At 37.8% G+C, this 20,486-nt stretch overlaps 1 protein-coding gene across 1 annotated transcript in view; it reads right to left on the bottom strand.

Moving 5' to 3' along the window:
* Positions 1–290: 290 nt before the first annotated feature.
* WDR1 (WD repeat domain 1) overlaps positions 291–20,486 on the bottom strand; it is a 26,418-nt gene continuing 6,222 nt past the window's right edge. The window contains exons 2-15 of the mRNA XM_009284153.1: positions 20,259–20,380; positions 16,322–16,412; positions 13,128–13,275; positions 11,489–11,669; positions 9,380–9,457; positions 8,556–8,636; positions 8,206–8,439; positions 7,272–7,359; positions 5,833–5,989; positions 5,077–5,164; positions 3,911–4,021; positions 3,257–3,430; positions 1,982–2,126; positions 291–1,683 (exon numbers count right to left, since the gene is read on the bottom strand). Coding sequence (XP_009282428.1) covers positions 1,574–1,683; positions 1,982–2,126; positions 3,257–3,430; positions 3,911–4,021; positions 5,077–5,164; positions 5,833–5,989; positions 7,272–7,359; positions 8,206–8,439; positions 8,556–8,636; positions 9,380–9,457; positions 11,489–11,669; positions 13,128–13,275; positions 16,322–16,412; positions 20,259–20,380 — 1,808 coding nt within the window. The 3' untranslated portion in view covers positions 291–1,573. The remainder of the gene's footprint in view (positions 1,684–1,981; positions 2,127–3,256; positions 3,431–3,910; positions 4,022–5,076; positions 5,165–5,832; positions 5,990–7,271; positions 7,360–8,205; positions 8,440–8,555; positions 8,637–9,379; positions 9,458–11,488; positions 11,670–13,127; positions 13,276–16,321; positions 16,413–20,258; positions 20,381–20,486) is intronic.

Genomic DNA, 20,486 nt, shown 5'->3' with positions numbered 1-20,486 from the left:
TTCAAACATGCCCTTTTCCAAAACTTCTCTTATCCTTGCATTGTTAATAAACAGACATGCCAAATTGTTAATGGAGAGATGCAGTAAGCACAAAGAAACCACGAAGCAAAATATTCTGCTTCTTAGATAAAACCTGTCAACTGTTCTAATGTATACATTGGTTTATGTGCCAGAGGACATCTGATCACCACTCCTTAAAAAGAAATCAACATTTTTCCTTTTAAAAAGATGTTTCACCAAGTCATTGTGACAGGCAATTTTTTTCAGCAATTGAGCAATGGTCCACAGTATGAGAAGCAGCAAAAGCGTTTTATTTGCTGTATAATTAGTGTCATTAGAAATATGATTGATAAAAAAACAACACACAAGTCCACACAGAAAGGAACGCTTAATAAAAACCGAAGAGCACTGGAGGGATGGTGGTGAAGACTTAGCAGAGAGAAGGTTTTTTTAAAAAGTCTTCCAAAGTTCTGGACAGCAACAACTTCTTTTGGCCACTAGAGATGGTAAGAAATCTTCCTACTACTTTGCATCAGAGTGCCCTCCTCCACCCTTGCTGGACTGCTAGCTTCAAATGACTTAGATGTGCTGTGGAGTGTGAGAAGGGAACTAAACGCAAGACCATGATCTGTTTGCATTAGGTAACAGCTTCCATGCAACTGTTCTGCACATGCAAATGCATAAAACTTACTCAAACAGTCTTCTCAAAAATCACTTCAAGTCATAACAATGCTTCACTTTGTTTAATTCCTGTATTTTCAAAAAGGTGGTAGAAGTACTGCATTTTTTTTTAAACAATAACATGCTTCTCCTCCTTCAAACAGAAAATATCTTTAATCTTTGAAACAGAATGATTTTTTTAGCTGACATTGAAATGACCAGACATTCTTAATTCATGAAAGTAACAAATGTGTTTCTGAAGCAAGAAGTTGCCACAACGATTATTTGTAAACATTATACCCACAACAGTAAGTACATCAAAACCCCACACTTGCACCTTAAAATAAACCACAAAGCTTTGACATGAAATACGTAAAAAGTTTATTATGTATGTACCCCATTTTGTTATCTGGAGGAGAAAATCTGAGGCAACAGTTTGGTGCAGTACAGAGAAGCAAAGCAATATACAGTAGCTGCACACAGCTTGATTGGTTTCAGATCACAACTAAATACTCTTACTATGACCGTTAGTACAGAAATGTTCTGTAATTAGAAAAAATGAGAAGTATTACTCTCATGCTGTACAGTCTCATGTTTCTTGGTTAGAAAAGAACAACTGATTGAGTTTGAATCTTTCACGCCTGAATCTTTCACACCAACTTGCTCGGCTGTTGCCTCTGGAATGTTCAGCACAAAGGTTAAGCTCCAGACATAATTTAAGTGCTTTTCATGTGCAAACTGTTACTGGCTAAAGCTTTCAAAGTACATTTAATTACAGATATGAACACCCTGTAAAGATATGAGGATATGATAGCAGACCCAGAGGCCAATACAGATTCTTTAAGAGAAATGCTATGTTCCAACTGCAGTAGTTCTAGTCCCTGATTAGGTCCTTCCAAAGAGAGGGCTTATTTCAATTGTAAGAGATAGACCACTCTTTGACAGAAGCATCATGGGATGTTGTTACCAGAGTATGTTCATCCAACCACGCCAAGCCGCTTACATGATGTAGTCTGTGAGCATCTGTATGGCAGTGCAAAATAACAGAAAAGAATTAGGAAGGCTAGGCTGACAAAACAACTTTAGCACATATTCCAAATGTGATTTTCAGCTGCATTAAATACTAGCAGTGTATTTTAAAAGTGACTACAAATAACATAACAGGAAAGTTTTGGCTATTGTAGCTAGAGAGAGATTAACATAAAGGCTAAATTAGTTTGGGAACAAAGCCTGCTTACCATTAGTTCTAGAAAACAGGTACTGTGTTGAATTTCAAGAGCTACTAGCAACTTTTAAAAGTAAGTTTTTGAAGGAAACATACCTGGTATCTTGACTCTGGTCTCTGGATCACTTACAGTCCAAACATATACCATCATGTCCATGCCTCCAGAAGCAAAGTGTTCATTGTCTGGTGACCAGGCAATACAAACAATTTTTGCATGGTGTCCATAAAAGACGTTATGTTCCTATTTGAAAATTAGAGATAGTGTTATTTCATTAGTTTAAGTTACTTCAGGAAATCACTGGCTTTTAATGTGTAGCATCACAATAGGCTACTGCAAGACTCCAGACAAGGTACATCTCAGGTGCAGATGGATGCCCTAAACCAAGTGGTGGCTTCATTTTATGCTATTTATTTAAACACTTATCAGGCCAATAATATCCAAATCTTTTGTAAAAAACGCCAAGACTTTTTCTATGAAAAAGCTTTCATGCTGGATCTGTAAAGTGCATATGCAACACGTCACTTCTTGCTTAGAGGCTTTTTCTAAAAGCAAAAAATTCTTTCAATTTTTACTTAGAAAATGAAACGTTTTTGTGGAATGCCATCCTGCATTTTTTACTTCAGTGTGGTTTCGGTCAAAGCTTAATGACTTTACAGGCTGATACACATATTGACTGCTCAGCTGAAAGGTGGAAGTTGCCCATTTTTGGTTCTTGGTTAAAAGACACTACATTGAAGGATAAAGTAAGATTCCCTGCCCTAATGTATCCCTTTCATTGCTTAGTTCTTACCATGGAACTGTGTGCCACAGCCAGCAGAATTTTATTGCTAAGTCTGCTTAATTTACTTCATTAAGTTTTATTGTACTGCACGATTCTTAACAAATTGAGCCTGCATTCTTGTCCGTTTTGCAAAAATGCATAGAAATTCTCTAACAGGCATGCGTGTGTTTCATTGACTTTTCTTCCTTTAAAAAAACCACACTAGTGATTCAGCTGACCCGGATAAGGACCCTGCATACTTCATAATCTTTTGTATTTAACTACTGCTAGCCTGTGGAAATCCAACCCCTCTCCCATTTAACTATGTGTTTGTTATTAGATGGGTTTGAGCGTTTTCCCAGTAGCCAACCTATGCTGTACATTTCCTCACCTATTCTTATGATCTGGAGGCTTCAGGTAGGTTGCTGTGAAAAAGCAACACTAACTCAAAATAGCAGGTAAACAGACAGTCACAGAAACACCAAATATACATCAATGATTTAACAATTAAGTCTCACCAGCTACACTATATTTCACCACAACAGATTTAGACATTAGATGCCAGTCAATGTTTTTAAACAAACAAAACTCCTGATACAACATTTCTTACCGCATAGCCATCAGTGACACTGAAGACAGTGACAACTTTGTTTGCATCACAGACTGCAAGAAAGGCACCATCGTGAGAATATGCCAGGTCAGTAACAGGACCTTTAGCTTCCAAAGACTTATCATCATTTTTCAAAGAGGTTCCTTGGATTGAATACAAACGGACATTCCCATCCTGCAAGTTAATAGTGAAGAAGGGAGGGGGAAGGTATAAAAATCACTTTACAATAGGAAGAGGAAGGGTTACTGAGTTTCTGGAACTTTTTGCATCAATTCTATCTGGTAGTGCTTATATTAAGAAATAATTTAAAGAACCTGCCATTTATGCTGACTACAATCCACCAAGTCTAGAATATAGACCTGATTTCTAGAAATTGCCTACTTTAAGCATACACTGAGTAAAAACAATTTGACAATTTAAAAACAGCAAATACAAGATAAAAAAAATGAAACAGACATTAGGTCACAATGGTGGGAGAACCTGGGGAATGAAAGCCGAGGAATACCCGTTACACACAGTTTACTTGTTACAATACTGCTGCTGTTACAAACTGCCACCTACTACTTCTTAACACAACACACCTACTACTATTAAATGCTTCTGTTACTAGTTCCAGTGTTCAAAGTAGTACATTTTTAGGAAGTGCAACCTTACCGCTCCTCCCACTGCTGCTGTACCTCCTCCAGGGTGAATGGCTACAGCTTCTGGCTCATAGCCAAGGTCATCAATTGCAAAACATTTTTTCTTATCTTTCATCAAGACAATCTGTAAATAGAAAACCAGAAACTAAGACCCTTCTTCAAAGTGCCTAATACAAAACTATGACTAAGCCACATTGCTTAGCCATAAATACAAATCCACTCTGATTGCTCAGAAGTTTACTGTATTCTGATCTTAAGGGAACAGTTCCTTTTTTTTTTTTAAAAAAAAAAAAGAAAAGAAATGCCTATGCGTGGTGACTAACTAATCTGCTGTACTGGAGTACTTATGTGCTCTAAATTAGGTAGTGCAGTGCATGCTCTACTGCCTTCAGCTTCACCTCATTTGGTTTGAACATGAAAGAAACATGGACAAAACAGTAGTTTTAGCAATGCTTACTCCCTTCCTGGTTCACTGTTAAAGGAAGGGAGGCAGGGCCAAATTAGTAGCAAGTTAATACTGCAATGTTAAAATTTAAGGGCTATTTCCTATCCAGTTCTATACTATGGACAACTGGAATTATAATTCACATGGAAAACAGGTTTGGACAACACTACTAAAAGCATAAAACCACCATCCATACAGAAGGCATAAATCATTATAAGTTAAGCATGCTTTGATAAAAGATAGCCCTAGTGCAATCTCTCTGGTTTTGCGTGATCTGAATACTACCAGCAAGCAAGCTAGAGCTACCTATACTGGACAACAGCATTAGTTAGTTGGTTAGTTGGATTAGTTAAAAAAAAAACAAACAAACCACCAATGCAGGAGCAAGACATCCTTTCCCCAAAATCACGTCACTGAACAGATCAGGCAAGAGCATGATTTAGTCTGGTGTAGCCTTCCAGAACAAAGCTGTATTGATAACATTCAGATGCATCCACACAAGGGACTGTGTGAAATTTAAATCTATATATAAGACTGTCAAATTGGTACAAGATGCAAAAAGACAAGCTTATCAAGTATCCTGCTTAATTATGTTCCCCATAGCTCTTATTAGGAAATTCTGCAGATGTGCAAGGTGATCCCACACTAAATAGGTTTGTCAGAAACAATCATGTTACCATACACGGCATTATTAACAGAGCAATTGTGTTGATAATCCACAAGTTAATACTTACTTGTCCAATGCATAGAACTACAGTATAACCACCAGGACCCACAGCTAAACATTTTGGTTGAACATCCATTTTCACAGCATCCTGGCCACTGGAGGAAGGAGTGCCAAGGTGGAGAAGCGGGAAGGACAAAACAGAAAAAAATTATTCCATGCCTACCATTATTTAAAATTGCCTATTCAAATAATCACCCACTAATGATCAAGAACATGCATTATTTATTTATTTTTAAAATAATCTGCAAACTTTCCTTCTGTTTACTATTTAAAGCATTAGTATCTTGATCAGGTAGTACACAAAGTGAAAGTCAATGTTACTACACTAGAATCTAATTTTTTTTTTTAGGGTAACTAGGTGATCTTAATAGGATTCCTGAAAGTTTTTTGCTTCAATTGTGGTTTCCATGAAGAAACAGCTGTGTCCCACCCCTCCTAACCACATTTATTACTAATATTCCTGGGTATTTATGAATCATAAAACAGACACTCTTCCCACAGTCCCCTAACTAAGCCACCCGATACAAGGCAGATCTCTACCTAACCTGTGGAAGGGATGAGAAACTGAAAAGCCTGGGATGCATTTCTTGTTGTCACAGAAAAAAAGCAAGGTTGGTACAGCAATCATTTCTACAGTTTCCATGGTAACTTAAAACCTGAATAAACTGCAGCATAAAATTCTTTACTATATAAATCAACAAAACTCTTGCTGTAAAATAATTAGGGCTGCAATACTACAATAAAAGGCAACATTTTAACTAACCTGTAGTCCCTCTTGCTAAGGTTGGTATAGCGCACAGTGTCATCCATACTGCAGGTGACCAGCTGATCCATTTCATCCACTGCCATTCTAGAAACCTGGTTTGTATGGCCTTTCCCAGAAAAGCCATCATTCTCTCCAGTTTCAGAATCCCAATAATGTGCATAATAGAATTAAGGAACATTTGAAGATACTGGTGTAGTCAGGTACAGCATCACAAAAAGTTAAATAATTGACAGAATAGCTAAGGTTAGAAGGGACCTCTTGAGATTGTTTAGTCCAACCTGCTGCTCAGTATCAGCTACAACAGGCTGCCCATTCCGTTGGGTTTTGAGTATCTCTAGGGATGGAGACTCTACAAGCTCCCGGGGCAACCTGTACCAGGGTTCAACCAACCTCACACCCTCAAAATACTTATTAAATGAACCTCTGAAGTTCTGTAATGAGCTAAATGACATACCACAAATAGTAGCAAATACTGGAACAATTAGCATTAGGTCTGAGAATAGGAAATACTTTTTAAAGAATTATAGTTAGAAGTCCTGCAACATTGGCTTTCCCTAATGTTGTATGTTAACATCAGTTTGAACTATTAACACTATACTGTAGGTTTGTAAAAAAACAAGTCCTATATTTATAACGGTTTATACCACTGTGACACCATTTTAATGCATCACAGCAAGCAGGATGAAGGACTGCAGTTTTATTTATAAGCTTCAGAACATAGAAGAAAAGCCAACAGTCTTCTAGCTGAACACATCCCAACCTCACCTTTTAACATGCCCTTTGGGAATGAGACTGCATTCCCAGTGTTTTGCTCCAGAAACCAATAGGACTGAAATAGAGTCTCAAAAGAAGTACAAGTTCTCTTCAGTAGTGAGAAAGCCTGATGACATTTGGGATACCAAATAAAGAACACAATCAATGTGTCACAGAACTACAAAAAACGCACACCTTAATACAAGTGGGAAAAACACAACTGTAAAGAGAAACGCATGTTAATGGGTCAGAGCTAGATCAACAAGAATTTATCTTTCTTGTCCTGAACATCTAAAAACCAAGACACATGACTTTCAGCACATGCTAAGCTCTACCTATCACATGTAACAGACAGCAATACATATTTTGCCTGTATGACAGAATACGTGGAAAGTTACAAGAGGCTAATTTATATATTTATTTGCTCCTCCATACTAACAAGCTATCTACCACAAAGAAGTAACAACTGGAAATTAAGAACTAGCTTATATTTAGCAGGCAAATTTAAAGGCAACCAGTAAAATAGGCAAGTTAGGGGAAAGCAAAACAAAATTCTTCAGACATAAAATATTCACTGTGTCCAATAAACGTAAGTTTTTGTCATTGGCAAAGCTTTTTTTTGTCCTAATGAGCTCTCTCAGACTGTAAGACTAGAACAAATATCACAATCATTCAAAGGATATTAATATGACCATCATTACTTCCAGAGTAAATATAGGACTTTCCACCGTTTTTATGCACTGTAAGACACTGAATTGATTTACTATGACCCTGTGAATGGGACACAAATAATTATTGATGGGCAATTTTTCATCTTAACACATACATAAATCAAACCTATTTGAGAAGAATTACAGGTTATTCAGAAAATAACATATCATTTTATTCACAAGCATTGTCACCCAGAATACAAATCACTAGTTAATGGTGCAGTCATTTAACTGTTGCAGCACTGCTATTTCCACGTACTACTCCTTGAAGAGAAGGAATAGGCACTGTGAATATCTTTATTAGCCTGCTGGGCCAAAATACTTTCGTGGCCTTTTCATCAACAAAGTTTGCTTTTCAGGCACTTCATGATTCAGGGAAGAGAACTAAATAAGGCCATGTACCCACACCAACTGCCAGAATTATAGCAGCAATAGCAAGAATCTGGGACATTTGTTTCTAGTTCATGTAAAAATGTAAGTTCCCATGAGAGTGCTGTGTCAGCGAACTCTTTAATTCCTAAAATTAAAGCTCGATTGCACAGTAACCCTAGTCACCTTGTTCACAATACACTAGCTCTGGTAGAATGAGACATCACTAGTAGTTTTCTATCTATGCTGTATTTCTTTTCTTATCTCAAGAATGCTTAAAAGCTGCTATGAGAGATAAATTGATAACCTTAATTGAAACCAAAATCAGTCTGTATATTTGCACAAAGCGCATGTAACATTTTAACGCATAACGTTTTAACTTCTTGATTCATGTAACTTGCAAGAGTCAGTCGCACATAGCTTGTCTGGCAGTGCTAATTTAATAAAACCATTTTTCAAGTTATTATTCCATCTAGACAACTTCAACCACTGAGTCATTTATTGCAGAAACCGGTGCAACAACAGAAGTTTAACCTACCTTTATAACACGTAAAGGCTTATTTGGATTGTTCTTGTCCAAATAATTGATATAGCCAGACAGGGAGATAGTCAGTAAGTGGTCTTTCTGCCACAAACAACCCAACTGCTGATCCAACACGTTTGATCCCATGTTAAAAGTACTGACAATAGAATTAGCACCAACATCCCAGATTTTAGCAGTTTTATCTCCAGAAGCAGAAAGCAACTGACTACTGTCAGGGCTCCAACTAATCTGTAAAAACAAATGTCACCACAAGATAGTAAATGCATTTATTATTGCAAGACTTCAGTCCATGAACTTCGTAATGAAATACTACAGACCATTTGTACAAATGAAGTGATACTTACAGCATAAATACCTCCATCATGTGCTTTGCCTCCACCAAGAACACACACTTTCTCTCCAGTCTTCCCATCATAGACAAAAATCTTAAGAGAGCACACAGACATATAACTTAAAGAGAAAAGCAGTAACAGAAAAAAACCCCAAGAACTGAAACACCGTTACTTGCACTGCACAGATCATTCTTTTGTTACATGGCATGCTTGCAGGTTTAGCAAACACCAGATTTTTGAAGAAGAGGCACAAGTATTCCTGCATTTAATATTTAAGACTAAACAAATGAGATGACAATTGCAAATAATCACAGTAAGCCACTCTGTACATTGGATCCTGACATTTGAAATTCTGGAAGATGTTACATTTTTGACTCCTGCTGCGATGGCAGCTGCTTAGCACTGCAGTCATGGGAATCTGTCTTCTTAGAAGGAGGAGCTACCTATGGTAACAGTGTCATTGTCAAACCTGCCCTCATCAGTAGGGAGTCCACATGGAGCTGGGTTGCTATCTATGAGTTAGCATTTCAGCCAGACTTCTCAGGATCATAACAAGGACATACACATTCCAAAAGTCTAGTATGTTCCTGCCAAAATAACCTGTAAGAGAAGTAATACGCTAGGGAGATGGAAGGGGGAAAAAAACTGAGTGAGAATAGTCTGTTTGACATCAGTTGTTACAGCTTTATAGGAGGATACTTAAAAGTTTAAGCCAGTCATTTCTTGGCATGAAAAAAGCAGCAACATAGATTTTACAATACTAATCTACTCCCAAAATGCACAAGAAAATCTTCTCATGCTAAAAATCACTACAAAGAGAGTTCCTTGTTTTTTACCTGGCCATCTGCACTAGCTGTAGCAAATCTGTTCCCATCAGGAGAAAACCTCACACAGTTCACAAACCGTGTATGGTCCTGTAGGAAAAAAAGTACGAATCAGCACACAAAATAAGAACAGAGCTTTTTACATAGAAGATAATCCAGTAACAATGAAGTTCTCTTACATGCAAGCCATAAGTTAGCTGTGTAGGACAAGTCTGTTGTAGAGAATTGCTATGGAACAAGCCTAGACTCTATCTAAAGAGGATCATAGGGACCAAGAATAGTCCAGGGAAGAAACTGTGACATCAATACTGATGTAGTTCAAACAGCTTAGCACACCACCAGGTGAATGAGTACTCAGTTTCAGGCATAGGTAGGAAAAAACCTCTCAGCTGCAGCCTAGATGCAAACATGGGATTCTTCCCTTCTGGTCACTGAATTCTTCTGCAACATTCTCCAGATTTTGACTCTTGCTTCATTGTATAATTAAGTTTTATACACAGAAGGGTACTTTATCCTTCTTATTGTAAAACACACAGGCATGAAGAAGAAATTATTATTTTACTGGAATTCCATTTCTGGGAGATTGCATTAGTGGTAGCTCTGTAAAGTAACCAGGCAAGACTGATGTATGCTCCCCAAATAGACTATTTACAAATAGGAGACTATTCAAACCATGCTAACTAGAAAACACGCGTTAAATAGGGAAGCATCACAATGAAGCCAAAGCTCCCATGCAAAGAGATTTGGGAGACTATTTTTAGAATTATGAAAGGCAGGTTCTAACCTACTTTTTTTTTCTGATGATACCTCAAGCTCTAATCTAAAACCAGAATCCCATAGATCAACTCAAATACCACTTTAACTATTCAAACCATGCTAACTAGAAAACACGCGTTAAATAGGGAAGCATCACAATGAAGCCAAAGCTCCCATGCAAAGAGATTTGGGAGACTATTTTTAGAATTATGAAAGGCAGGTTCTAACCTACTTTTTTTTTCTGATGATACCTCAAGCTCTAATCTAAAACCAGAATCCCATAGATCAACTCAAATACCACTTGAAAAGGAAGACTGCATCACATACCAGTCTAAGCAGCACTGGTAAGCAATTCAGACTTCAGAGTTCCAAAAGAACCAGCTTAGTAAAATGCAAGTATCAACTTAAGTTCAGAAATATATTAGGCAACTACATCATTTCATTGGATTGCAGAGCTCAAAACAATTCCTTTTCTAGAACTAGAATGGAATCCTTACTGAAGTCAGTGTATGAAAACTACTCAAGGCACAGACTTAAGAAAGTAAAAGGCCTACTACTGTGTTTTTAAAAATAAAATAAGAACGAAACATTTTGAATTTACTACTGCAATAACATCCAGTGTCTCTGCAATAGTTTTTTTTGAGGCAAGAGACATGTCTTCTGCCATCAGAAACAGCTGCAGAAGCTTTTGGCTTTTTATTTTCTTTGGCCTCAAGTAACAATGAATGTCTTAAATGTGGTAGTTCCAGGCTTTGTTTCATTTACATAAGAGATTTTAACTAGTAGAGTAAGAAAAAAGCGAAAAGGAATGTAGAAACAGAAAACTGACCACAGAAGTTACATACCCATTCCTCATTGTATAAATCAGTTACATTTTCAAACATCTACACTCACCCTTTCTAAGCTGCCCTGGGATTTCAGATTTGAGCACTCTTAAGCAGATTGGAAAATTCCATTCACACCACCACATTTCTTGAATCAAGCACCCTGGAGAGTATTAAGAAATTCTATGCAGGTCTGCGTAGCAGACTGGGAAGCAGAGCTCAGAAAGTACCAATAGGGCCAATGAAATGTCCTACTTCTTAAGTTACGGAAGAGAATGGAGAGCCATAAAAAAAAAATTGGAAAAAGTGCTTCAGATTTTCTTAACCAATCATTTATTTCAGTTTTCTTGGCCTGAGACGAGCCTTCAGTTACATTCATACATGGGTTTAAGAAAGCCACTTGACATCAACTAGCCTCAAAAGGGGGAGCTAAGAACTTTTGTTATAACAGCTAGTTGTGACAAGAACTGCAAGCTTGTTGGAAAGCTTTTAGTCAGCTTGCTGCACAGTTTAATAGAGCCACATCTAAACTTAAACTCACGCTTATTGTAAACTTGAACTTGAATGGCGGTCCCTCAAAGAAAGCGGCACAGTTGTCATCACTGCCAGTTGCCAGACGATATGGTCTTGTTTGTTTAATGTCCACGCTATTGATCACTTTGTTGTGCCCGGTAATCTCACCAACAGAAGAACCACTATCCCACAGGAACACTGCTCCAAATCTAGTTAGAAAAGCACACGATAACTACAATTCATAAAAGTTACATGTAGATTAACTCCTTGAGCATCTGCAAACAGCAGATTTGAGTGCACTCAAAGAAAAGAAATTAGGTCATCTCGTTAATCTCACACAAGCGCATCATAGTTCCCTGAAGGATATTTGAGATCTTGCTCAAGAGAGAATCTAATCTTCAAGAGACATTTGCTGAAGGGGACAGACAAGCAAATTTTATGTATAAAGTTTCTAAAATTCAGAGATCCAAAAGATATTCTTCAGTAAGTCTGTCAGTTTATAAAAGCAAGCAGTAAGTTAATCCATCTGCCTAGTCACTACACAGAATGCAGAAAGCTAGGATAACAATGATATCTGATAATTTATCTGATTATTTAGCCTAGATTGGGTACCATCACTTTTACAACTATTATTACTTAAAGGTTAAGGAAGAAGAGTCATACCAGAATTTTTGTCGGTTCTTACTTTAAATCACCTTAAAAAAAATTTCAGTATAATCAATACAGTGACATTAAACTGCCAGAGTATCACTATTAAAAAGGGGTTCTACAGAATCACTTTAACAAAGTTCTAGGTTGAAAGTACATCCACCTAATAGGAAACTGGCAGACTTTTTGAAGTAGGAGAGCAAATTTGCATACTATCTAACCAGGCACAAGGGATTGAGGACAAAGAATCTCTCTCAAATATCAGGACACAGTACATGATGGTGATTTAAAAAAAATGGTGCAGGGGGTCAGGGAACACGACCACACCATGTTTTTCAGACCTTTAGGCATAAGACTACCTGGTCTGGACTCTGCCTTAAAGATCTGTCAGTCTTTAAACATTAAAGAAAAGGACAAACCTGACGGTAATGGGCACCTCATTTAGTCAGACAAGGACAACTGGTTGTGATTTCCTTTTAATTACCATAATAAGGCCTAAAAATATGGGCATGTTGCTGAGGAAGAAAATTCAGGTACACTTTTTTCTTTTTCTCTTACTCAATCACGGCCTCTCAACTTGGGAAGGGTGAAAGAAGAGGAAGAAGAATTGTCTTGTGGTTCTCCCTTCCTACTCTATCAGAATTAGACAAAAAAAAATCCACCAAAAGTCATACTGAACAGCTATCACTGAATGCAATACCCACCTCTAAAAAACAAGCAAGACCCACACAATTTTAAACTGAGCAATTCTAACAGAACTCTATTTTCTAAGTAGTTTTACAGCTGTCAAATACTGCATAAAGAACTCTGCTGCAGAACAACACAACTTGAAGCCTAAACAGGGAACAAGCCATGATTTTTTCCTTGAAACAGGGAACAAGCCATGATTTTCTTTCCTTGAAAAATTAAAAAGCTTTCTGCAAAGAACCTGCTTTGTTAGAATAGAGTTTTACAGTATAGGTATGTGTATATATATATATATATATAGACACACACACACAAGCAAAAGAATTACTCACTTTTCCCTTCCTTCCCCAACCACAGCAATTCTCTTGCTGTCTTCAGTCCACGCAAGGTCCTTTATTTTTCCTGCAAACGGCTGATACTCATACTTCAGTAGGTGTTCCCTCTGTGTAGTATCCCAGATTCTCAGCTTTCCAGAGACATCTGCCATAATAAAATAGAATATAACTATTGTTGTTCCAGCATGACTCAGTCACATGACTCAGCAATCTGCCAGGATACAGATTTTCAGCTACACTGAACATTTGTGCTAGGGACCTATTATCTTACCCTATTACAATTACTATAAATCACTTGATTTAGGAACACTGAAGACTACATCCGTTTCACTGAATTATGTTTCTAACCAGATATTAAGGTTCAAGATACGCAGCAATAAATACAACACACAGAGCCAACTTTTGCAAACAGACACGTGAAAAAATTGAACAGTAAGAGGGCAGGAACTCTAATGTTATCAGCCGGTATGTGTTAAGTACCCGTGTTACACAAAAAAAACCCCAAACCAGCCCCACCTCCCCAGAAGCTACAAGATAGCTTACCCACACTTCATTGGGAAGTAAGCCACCCTACGTCTACAGTAAGAGAGCAATCTCGTGGACAGTGGCTGATGCACTAAAATTCATACTTCAGCTTTTTTGTACCTTCAAAGCAAACCTGTTCTGCTTACAAATACCAGGTATATATAAACATACAAAGAGACTTCTGCCCACAGAACTTGATTCATTCACACTCATTGGCATACTTTTTCTATACAGAAGCATGTACATGTTGCATTTGGACACCTGCACTATATGGATTGCTACAAAGGCATCCAACACAATATTCAAAAATGGTAATGTCACAAGCAGCAGACATAGCACAGGTCATAACAGTTTAAGATGTAATATAATGAAAGCTTCCTTGGTCACTGTTTCCTCTCAGTATTACACAGCCCTAGAGCTTGCTTCTATTCAGAGCAATTACTGTGGTGCAGCATTGTAACCAGAGGAATTGTTCTATACACAGACAGGTTTACACATCTCTGATGAAACCCACACAGCAAATTCTGTGTGTATTGGATCCTTCATAAAACCCACTGTTTCAGAATAAGCCACATGCTAAAATAATACCTTTCACCTCAGCAGAAGGTTTTAAAGTTCTGTTCACCGCTTATTGGTGTACCTTTACAGTTCAATTTAAACATACAGCAACCCTGTATCTTTGGGACCTGATCATGGACTCATCTTCTCCACTTCTGCTAAAAAGACAGATGCAGAATCCTCCATTTTACATAGAGAATTTGTTATTGAGGCAAAATTTTAACGTGGACTTCAAAATCTAATAGATGGAACAAACAATTAATAGATAGGACCCATATAGCTTTAACTTTGTGGTATCTCCCATTACTACATCTGTTATGACTGCAGTAAGAGAAATTATCATAAAAGCCACAAAGCATATTGCCAAAGGTCTGTCTCATCAAGTACATGAAGTATTAATGCAGGTTGCATGGCTAATGCAAATTTCTATATCTCTATAGATAGAGAAATGAATCTTACATATTATACTTAGGCTGTTTAAGCTGTTTCTGATACTATCTTCAGACCCCATGCTCAGCAGTATCACAGAACTATTTATAAATGACATACAGAAGACACTTTTTAAAGGGAAATACTGCAGCTTAAACTCATTTACTTGGGTATGACAGACAACTTCTGAGAAGAGTCAACTGAATACTCCCCCCCCCCCCCCAGAACCCCCCCCCCCCCCCCCCGAATCAAGCAGCTTCTTGTAAAACTTCACAGATCAGGCTATGTATATATTACTGTTCTTTTACGGAGGACTGAAAATCTACAAGCCTGCATGAACAAAATAATGGTTATTCTGAGGATTAAGTACAGCACAAACCTAGAGCACCGAGTCTGTAGAATAAAGAATGCAAACTGGATTTTAAGGTATTCAATTTGACATATGGTCCACACACAAGACTGAGCCAAGAAAATCCTGGCTCTGGTTCCTTTCAGACGGGGTGGGGGAAGCAAAAAAAAAAAAAACAAACCACCACCACAACACACCACCACTGTGCTATCAGTGTTCTTAAAGCTTCTCCAGTACTCAAACGATACATGTTCTAATACAGCTTTCTGATATGCAGGAAGCCAAGGAAAGAACATTTTAAAAAATATTGTTCCCTTAAAATTGCTGAGAGAGAAATTCCCATTCTACTAAGACCTGTGCATGAGTCTGGACTCCCTTTCTAAGGAGCTCATATTCAGAATGTTTTATTTTCAGATATATTACTTAGAAAGTACTTCTGTATTTGGGCACATTACTTGCTTCTGAAGCATTTCTAATTGACAATGGCAAGCAAATTTAAAAAAAATTCCATAGATTAACCGCAATTATTTTTAAGAAGTGGAAGTTATAGTATTGTATTTATCAATATTCTTCAACCGTATACCAGTCGTCCTGAAAAAAGATCAATTATTTGAAGCAAGCTTCTATTAAAAAGGGTTTGTTTAGTTCTTTGTAAGTCATCAAAAACTGTAGCCATTTCCGCTAACAATCCAGGAAATTAATGCTGTAGAAATTCATGTTACCCATTCTGACTATTGATTCACATACATTACACAGAAACTGAGAATCAGTCTTTTTCCCTGCTAACTTACCAAAGAAAGCTTTTTTAGTTCAGGTTACAAAGGTAAGAAAAATCATGCCAAGTCTTGCCAAGTTCAGTCAGGAAGAAGAGGGGAGAGAAAAGAAAGGAGTATACACTCTTCTAGAATCCCTGCCCTGCCCCAAAGTATGAAAGTTTATTAACAAACAGAAACAATAGTCCTGTATTTCAGAAATAACTTTTCATTCTGCTGCACATACACAAGTCATTCATTACACTAAGGTTTCTTTTTAACACTTCACATTTAGTATTTAAAGTTCATTTTCCGGTTTTGATTTAAATAATAAATTTTAAAAAGACAAAGCATGTCACTAAACTCACTGCTTTAGAAAGAGGTTAGAGGAACAACTACAGAAATCGTTCCTCCCTCAGGCATGTGTACATAATTCCACTGAAGCATGTCACATTGACTATGTATATTCTGTACATAAATGTGAAGCGTTACTACTCTGTTTTGCCAGTAACTTTTGCGTCAAGCACTTTAACAGCTCTATCCACATATCTCATGCAGCATGTGCACTGATACTTTACCTCCAGATGCTATGTAGAATCCACTGGGAGCATACTTGGCAACTACAACCTGATGGGCATGCTCAGTGTAGATGTCAGCAATTGCAGGATTCTAGTTTAAAGGAAAAAAAGTTACTAAGTTGTATTTCCTGGTTTTCAAAGGAGTAAAATCAGACATTGAAAGATAAAATTCAGAATTTCTCCTCACACACCCTTCCTTCCAGCTTAAATTGAGCTATTGTCTAAAACTGAGAAGTGCAGTACACATTGCAGAACACTGCTGTCCAGTACTACTAAAACAACACACTAATTTCTAACAATTGACACAAAGTATTTCCTCTTTGAAAGGAGGAAACAGCCAGAACTTCTGTGACCCTTTCCTCTCCAATACCTGCTGAAAGCTAGAAAAACATTCTCCAAAATAATAGGCCAAGCACTGGACTTTCGTTTTATGGGGCTGACCCAGGTAAGGCAGTTACCCAAGTAGAATACTAAACATGAGCTCTGCTTTGCAACACACGTATCCGAAAGTTCTACTGTAGTCGAGTATGAAAGTTAAGCATACTGTTAACCATATTGCATGTCTGTTAATCATCACCATGTACTCAAGATCACTCAGTAACCAATGAGGTGTGGAAGGCTTGATCTTTCTTGCCGGTTGCAATCTGGTTAAAAAGCTAGTAGACTAGCACGGGAAAAGACACTTTCTCTAGTATCAAGAGTTGTACTGGAATTCTGAAAGAAATTCACTGCCACTCCATTACAAATTTATCTCTTCAGTCTTAAACATGTTTTCAGATGCTTCAGGTTGGACAATAAAACTGACTCAGTGTCTCAGCAGACCAGTAGTGTCACACTACAGAGGTGCCACACAAATCAAAAAAAGATGACATCAAGGCAAAATCTGCTCTCAAATTAACTGTATAAAAAAAGCCATTCTGCACATCTTCCAAATATAGTGCATATATGTTACAACAGTAATACACTATTCCTTCAAAAAATTTTTCTACCAGTTAACAGGTATCTTCCAGTTCCAGAAACTTGACTCATATGGTCAAAACAAAAGTCCATTTTAACTGCTGTAATTAATACAGATTTATTCAACCAAACCAGAAAACCACCTGATGTAATGGTATGACCCAGCCATCCAATCAGGAAAAACTAAAACACCTGCTCTGTGTTAGAAAGCAGACAGCCTCCCTCTTGAAAGAGTTCTTGCTGTTGCAGTACTGTTACATCTCAGGAGACAGAATACAGCTTATTCAGGCAAGAAGCAGCTCTTTTTCATTCCTGCTTTTGTACACTGCTTGAGTGCATCATAGCCCTACTTAAGTCACAATCATCTGCATTTACAGCAAGCACCGTTAGTTCAGGGAGCTCAAAAACCCCCACACTTCATTAGTAAAACAGCAGCTACTAATGTATGCCATTACAGCAAAAATCTCCAAGAGTCCAGGAAGCTAAGATGATGAGAGACTGGACTTAACAGACTGACTTAAGGGGTTAAACGAAAGATAGACTCCCAAATTTAAGATATAATAAACAGAATCAGGAAACCAGGTAATAAGTTAGAGCTGCCAATTTAAATGCTGTTTATTTGATAACATTATTTCTGTTTGTAAAGTCAGTTTTTTAACTTGTATGTCTTTTATATCAAAAACAAAAAAAAAAACCCCACTTCTAATTTAGGATAAGATTATATTGTTAGCTGGGACAAACACAGTACCTAATACTAGATTCAACAAGAAGGGTGAGCTTATGTGGCTTATTTCGAACACTGAAACCAGAGCCACATATGAAAGTGAGCAGTTGAAGTTCCAAGCTTCAAAGTAGGTTTAGACCCATGAAGACGATAAAATATTAATGAGGCATGAAACCTTACAAATATCACTAGTCCTTCTGACTCTCGGTGCTTTTCCAGGACTTTTTCCTCATTGAAGTAAGTCTCTAGCTCATGCTCAAAGAGCAAGCATCAACCCTGAACACAATATTCGCCACCACTGATTAGCTAATACTAGATAGCTTCAGACTTAAGAGAAAGGTGATCACTGCATTTTGATGACCTGTTTTTTTTAGAGTACAACCATCCCATTAGAGAACTGTTCATGGAGGGATTACACACAGACCTCCTAGTATGTCATTTGGTTATTGCAAACTATTATACAGGCTTCCATATTTTTCAGAGAAGGCATAGCTCTCAACTAAAAGTGGACACACTTCCACGTCGGGTTAGGAACAAACGGCAACGTTCTCCAACACAAAAGCCACAGCACAGGCTTTGGTTGGTTTTTGTGTCACTGCTACAATACATTCTGTAGTTGTCTGCAGAGCATCACCTGTCAATTATTAACAGTAGCAGACTCTCCTTGCCAGTTAGTTAAGTTTGCATATCAGCATGAATTACACCATAAAACTGAAGGATTTCTGACTTCCATTCTCAACTTCCCTTGAGAGTTTTAACAGTCTAAATTTGAATTCCCACAATCCCACCTCGCCTGTACTCAGACCTTGCCATGTGCTCTATGTTCCAGCTCATGCTGGGACTAACATTTGCACTGGGCAAATCTTCAGTGACTCGACTCAGGAAGATAAAAGCAAATTGTTTTCTTCCAATTTAACCCCAAAATAGGGTCAGATGAGCACTAATGACAGTGCAAGGGAGGAGGTCACAATCCGTAACTTTGGCAAAAACTGTAACATAAGCAGAGTGGCTTTTCTCTCTTCTCTCATCACACTGTGTGCCATTACAGCGTTTAATTGGGGCTTCTGGTTTCAGAAAATTGAACTTTTCTTGGTACCAAGAAGAGTGAAACACTATTACAACAACATTATACTGAGACACTGAAACCAGAGTGCAAGCTCATTTTTGTTTTTAAGTGGATGAATTTAAACTGATATCAAACAAGAAATTTGCAAAGAATTAAGTTATTAGTAGCTTTTGTATATTATGGCATGACAATGAAGAAATGTCTGAATATAGTGGGGATGATGAGCTAAATCGGGAAAACAGCTCATAAAAATTCAGTTTACAAAGGTGATTTACAGAAGCAGCCATAAACAAATTCATTGTTGTGGAGACCTAAAAATTCCAGAGAGGTATGACCTGCCCCCCTGCAGCCCTCCCCATTGCAGGCCAAATCTGCACTAGGAAATCTAGGGGAGAATTTGATTTTCTAAAGAACAAGCATTTACTTTGAAGAAAAGTATTTTTTTGAAACCAGTAGCAAGACAATAGCCTAGACATGCAATGCTTCCTCCATACTTCTCAAAGGGATGCCATCTTTGAAAAGAAATAATTTAAATAACTCACTTAACATTTCTCTAGTTACCACCAGAGAAGGAAAAAAAAAAAACCCCAAACCTCCACACCACTGAAAACATTAACTGGGGCATTCTAATATTTAATCGATGGGAAGAGTTCCCTGTGACCAGGGCTGAGAACTCAACATGCAGACAGCTTGCCACAGAGTCAAGCAACTGACAACTGTTTTGATTCCTGGAGCGGGGGGGAAGAAACTACGGACTAATGCATTGAAAGATAGGTGTTTGCAAGTATTTGCATGCTTCTCTTACAAGCTAGAGGCCCAATACAGCAAATAGGGAAGAGTTCATTTATTAGGCAAACACAACACTCAACTTCATAATAGTGATACTTAAGAAGATAAACAGGGCCAACCAGAATATACCAGTCTCTCGTCCATACATCCTATCCAAAGAGAGGTAGAGAACTGCACATTTTACTGAGATTTTCTACAGGTTTTTACAGTCGCTGCCCATGGTTTTATGCCTGAGTCATGCACCCTGCTTATTCCCTTGCTGCTGATCACAGATCTGTGACCTCAATTGAAATTACTAAGTGTGAATGAAGCACAGGCTATTAAAGGAGAGGGGCTGAGAAACAAAATGAAACTTAGCGAAAGCTCTATACTACGAAACAAAATAAATTAGGATACATTACATCAATGTTTCTGATGACGACACATTTTCCATTGGTATAAAGAAAATTGTTGCCCTTAGGATCACCTCCGATAATTTTGGAAACGCCTCGTTCAACCTGCGGGAGGCTGGCGAACACTTTTTCTACGGGACAATGAGAAAGGGGGAGAAAAAAAATAAGACGTTTTATTTCTCCCCGTTAACGGACGGCAGCCAAGCCGCCAAACGCCCCGCCGGCAGGCGCGGCCAC

Source organism: Aptenodytes forsteri, unplaced genomic scaffold (assembly GCF_000699145.1).
Source record: "Aptenodytes forsteri isolate BGI_AS27 unplaced genomic scaffold, ASM69914v1 Scaffold375, whole genome shotgun sequence".
NCBI lineage: Eukaryota > Metazoa > Chordata > Aves > Sphenisciformes > Spheniscidae > Aptenodytes > Aptenodytes forsteri.
The sequence above is the reverse complement of the archived record's forward strand: the minus strand, read 5'-3'. Positions and strand labels throughout refer to the sequence as shown.